This window comes from Sceloporus occidentalis, unplaced genomic scaffold (assembly GCF_023333645.1).
Source record: "Sceloporus occidentalis isolate IW3139 unplaced genomic scaffold, rSceOcc1.0.p SCAF_195, whole genome shotgun sequence".
Taxonomy (NCBI): domain Eukaryota; kingdom Metazoa; phylum Chordata; class Lepidosauria; order Squamata; family Phrynosomatidae; genus Sceloporus; species Sceloporus occidentalis.
In genome coordinates this window covers 268,484-272,808 of record NW_028317175.1, presented here as the reverse complement: position 1 = coordinate 272,808, position 4,325 = coordinate 268,484, and the positions used below count along the sequence as shown (strand labels likewise).

The 4,325-nt window shown below is 41.4% G+C and overlaps 1 protein-coding gene across 1 annotated transcript; it reads right to left on the bottom strand.

Moving 5' to 3' along the window:
- Positions 1 to 878: 878 nt before the first annotated feature.
- On the bottom strand, positions 879 to 1,142 carry LOC149278287 (stannin-like). Its single transcript, XM_089502151.1, has one exon. The coding sequence runs from the start codon at positions 1,140 to 1,142 to the stop codon at positions 879 to 881; it is 264 nt and encodes an 87-aa protein (XP_089358277.1).
- Between the last annotated feature and the right edge of the window lie 3,183 nt (positions 1,143 to 4,325).

The following is a 4,325-nucleotide window of genomic DNA, read 5'->3' as shown; positions in this document are numbered from 1 at the left end:
ATCAAGAAGGTCATTAAGTACCAAGAATACTCAAATTCACTCCAACTTTAAATAGACTAAATGTCTTGTTTTCATGGCCCCTCACTCATTAAGCATTAACGATGGGGCTATAGTGCAGGACATCTCCAAAGCACTTGACACAATCTCAACACACGATAATTAAGGGATTGAGTAAAATCATAACGCTCATTTAGAGGTATACATTATTGTTTCAACAATAAACTATAAATTAAAGTGAAAACACACAAAGGTGTTTTACGGAAAATCTAAAATGCTGGTTGATTATTCCAAATAAATATATCTACATCGCTGCTCATCTGCCACGTCAACGGGGAGAACCTCCTGGTACACTTAAATTATTTTAAGCCACATTCCAGATCACTGGCTCTTTATATAAAAAGCGTTATGGGTGGCAGGTTCACCGCAGCTAAAAATGTTAAAGCTAATTCAGTCAGTCAACAATTCATATAGTACATTAGACTATTACACAAAAAAAAAAAAAGATTAAAAACCACCATAAAAACGTGCAAAATGACAATCTGTGCCTAAGCTCTGGCTCCTAATCCTTCCACCGCCAAATCATTTCCGATACTTCTTCCATAAGAAGATCGGACGACTACTTTAGTAAAAAGGAAAACGGGTTATAGACACAGTTCACATTCTAAGGGAGATCTCAATGAAATATTCAAGTGGCAAAATGTATGGAAACGCAGGATTGCAGAAGGTACTCGGTGCATGAGGTGTCAACATCGCCAGCTCTTCTCCGGCTACCAGGGAAATGTGTGACCTTCCGACAATGACGCGGGTCGATCTTCACAGTATCAGTTCTGCTTTGCCTATTCAGCCACGATGATTCAGAAATGTTCTGCTGCAGGGAGTTAGTTATGTGCCTCGGGCCCGTTAGGCGTTAGCTTTGTTTTTTTATCCACTCGGGGGCCTTTGGCGGTGTACTGAACCAAGAGAAAAGGTTCTTTGGTTTCACCTTCCCCCACGATGCTTTCTTCATCCTCCGACTGGCTGCTCTTCTGCAATCGGAGGTAACACCAGCAGCCCAGAATTAAGGCACCAAGGGCTGCAATCGCAATAAGGATGACGATAACCGTAACAACGCCAGTTGTGGGGTTAAGGTCCGTAATAGGCATGACTGTCTCCTAATTCCAATTTCCCAAGTGGTTGAAGCTTGGAGGGCCTATGTGATGACGAACAGCTTAATCTGAGTAAAGAGGGGAAAGAATTAAGTTACTGTTAGGAACGATACATAGATCTGGAAGGGAGGCTTATGATAAGAGTTATGCAAATAAGTCTAAACGCCACATCCTTAGCTCTCACAAAGCCAGCTGCAAAATATCTGCTTGCGGTAGAACATTTCAGGTATAACGGCTATAGGTACAGAGGACTAAAGCAAGTAAAACTAATGAGAACATGGAGTGTCATCTTTTAAACCATTTTACTACTGTTTTTAAAGGGGTAATCCAATGGGAATGAAAAAAAATCCAGTGCTGTATAGTTATGATGGCCGACACTGATAACAAAAAAAATAAATGGTTTTATCTCAGTTTGTTCCAATAACCGCTTTGAATTATTTCCCTTCTCAAACACCACAATGAGTTGATTCTTTATGGCAGCGCTAATGAAGTCTGTTCCTCCACAGACTTTCATTAGGCAGAGTGTCCGGCTGATTAATTAACACTGAGCCATTCTATCGTAGACAGTATGATAATGAGGGTCTGTCTAGTAGATGGAGTTAAAATAAGAGGTAGGACAAAAAATATATATTGATTTAATTGGATACTAGAAATACAAAATTAACAGTAGAGGGCTCCCCTTTAATTTTATTTAAACATTGGAATCAACCTAAATTATTCCAATTTAGTTATTTTGGATAGAAATAACCAACCAGAATGATAAGTAAATAAATCAGAGAGAAAAATGCAGTGTTAGATCTCTGATAAGGCCAGTCCACACAGTACTCATTTATTTTACAGAAGGCGGTCTTAGTTTATTTTGTACTTGAACAGCTGTTTCATATCCGATACCACAATATGTACTAACATTCCCACTTCCTTCATGTTTGCAAGCAGCTACACGGTGGAGTGGTTTTGAATATATCTAAAGTCTGCATAATGTCTAAAATCAGCTTTTTAAACAAAAATAAAAACCATGTCAGTCTGATAAACATCAGCTCCGAAACCTGAGCCGAAAATCCATACTGTGAATTAGGTGGGGCAGAGGTGGCACAGGCAGGCTGTGTAGGGGGCAGAGGTGGCACAGACAGGATGCTTAGGGGGCAAGGGTGGCACAGACACAGAGGTGGTTTCAGGGCCATGTTAATGTCTGGCTTAGTATATAGGGAGGGTGTTATGCTGCGGTACCATCAATATCTGGCTCAGTGTACAGGGATGAGAGTTATGCTGTACCACCATCAATGTCTGGCGTAGTGTACCATATCTGTTTAGTAAATGTTATTTATTTAAACTTCCAGTTGACATACAGCTTGCACATTTGTGAAATAAATATTCTTGCCAATAAAGTTTTTTGTGGGTGTTGTTACATTTTAAAGTGAGGGGGGCCACAAACATAATCCACCCTGGGCGCAAAACACTCTAGGTACGCCCCTGCCTGTACACTTGTTTAGTGTGATCCTGAGTAGGGAACTGGCCACTAGCCAAGGCTATCGCAAGCTGATCCTCAGATTCTTCCGTTGTTGACAGTTTTGAGGAGAAGGACTAATCTCCAGTCCTCATTTTTCAGGATCCATCAGCCCTTGGACATTAGTCATAGCCCTTTCCACTTAACCCCACACCTCCAGGTGCTATTCCTGCCACAATATCACTATTCGCCCCCTCCCGGTTTAATGTTTTTGCTCCACGTCATGATTACTGTTGCATCTTTGTATTGCGCACGATTATCTCACGTGTACTGCTTCTATTATTGATTGCACACAAATGCCACCTCTCTAGATACTTCCTGACGTTTCGCAGTTTGCTTGTCTTTGAATAAACACCTTGGAGTGCTTGTTTATCCCACTAACCTGACCCATTTTACAAACCACTAAATGCTACACTGTAGCATCCCAGAAAACATGGCTATAAAGAATATTAAGCAATGTTCACCAACCCAATGCAGGAGCTTGCTGGAGGTAAGTCTATCACATGCATGACATTGTGTTTTGCCAGACACGGTGGCACTAGAAAAATGTAAGGGGACCAAACAGTTATATGCATTATACTATATGAAATACTACCTAAACATCAAATACACAAAGATGTTGACCAACCAAAGCTGGCTACAGCAGTATTTAATGGTGATAGAGAGCCGTCACTGGGGTTCTTGGCACCTGGGGCAGGGTCGGAGGTTGTTGGAAGGGGGTTTAGGGCAATAGCTGCCATGTGCATCATACGCAGCCCTCACTTTGTAGCACCTAGGGCAAAAACCCTCTCGTGGCTCATGGTATTTATGGCCCTGAATGGAGATATCAGAAGAACTGTAGTATGGTGACCATGTAGCTGCTGATACACATTTCCCAATGCAATCTGTATCTTGGATGTGTTAACATACAACACATACAGTGTAACAGGCGCTGCTGCCTGTTATTTCCTCCGACGTCTCCTCCTACTGCATGTTACACCAGATTTGGAACAAAGGCCAAAAAGCAACCCCAAAACCAGAAGCAGATGGGACGGAGGAAATGCTGCAGTATCGTGTATCCTCAGCTCACATCGCCAGCAAAGTCATTTTATTTCCTTACACTCTGAAGGTGGATCCAAAGGAAATCTCTGATCCGACATTCCAAAGACTAGAGTTATCACCCCCAAGACTAGGTTCCCTAGCAACCATTCCCCTATAGACATCAATGCGAAAAAGCTACATACATTCCAACATACAGAATGCATAGGACGGACGTTCATAACATTTAATACATAATGCTTCCCGAGATCACATTAACAATGCAGGATAAGCTGGCATGAGCAGGGCCGTCAGCACCAGCAAATATTTTCACTGTCCCCTATAATAACAGCGCTACAGAATATGCTGGTGCTATATACGTAAAGGCAATGTAATGCACATATGTTCAAACATGTTTATCCTGCATACATTGCATTTAAATAGCTGTCATGACTTGCTGCATGATTTAAAAAAAAGAGAGAGATGGGAGATTGACAAAAAATGTCAGATAAACAACATTTGGTTAGAAACTGACGGTCTGTCTTTAAAAGGGTAATAAACAGATAATATTAACCCTTTAGATGCAATATTTCAGCCAAAAGGATTAGAACTTCACATAGCAGCATGGTGATGGGGGGGTGAGGGCACTGCCTGATAGC

Excerpts from the sequence above, each read along its gene's own strand:
- LOC149278287 (XM_089502151.1), bottom strand. The coding sequence starts at position 1,142 with ATGCCTATTACGGACCTTAACCCCACAACTGGCGTTGTTACGGTTATC.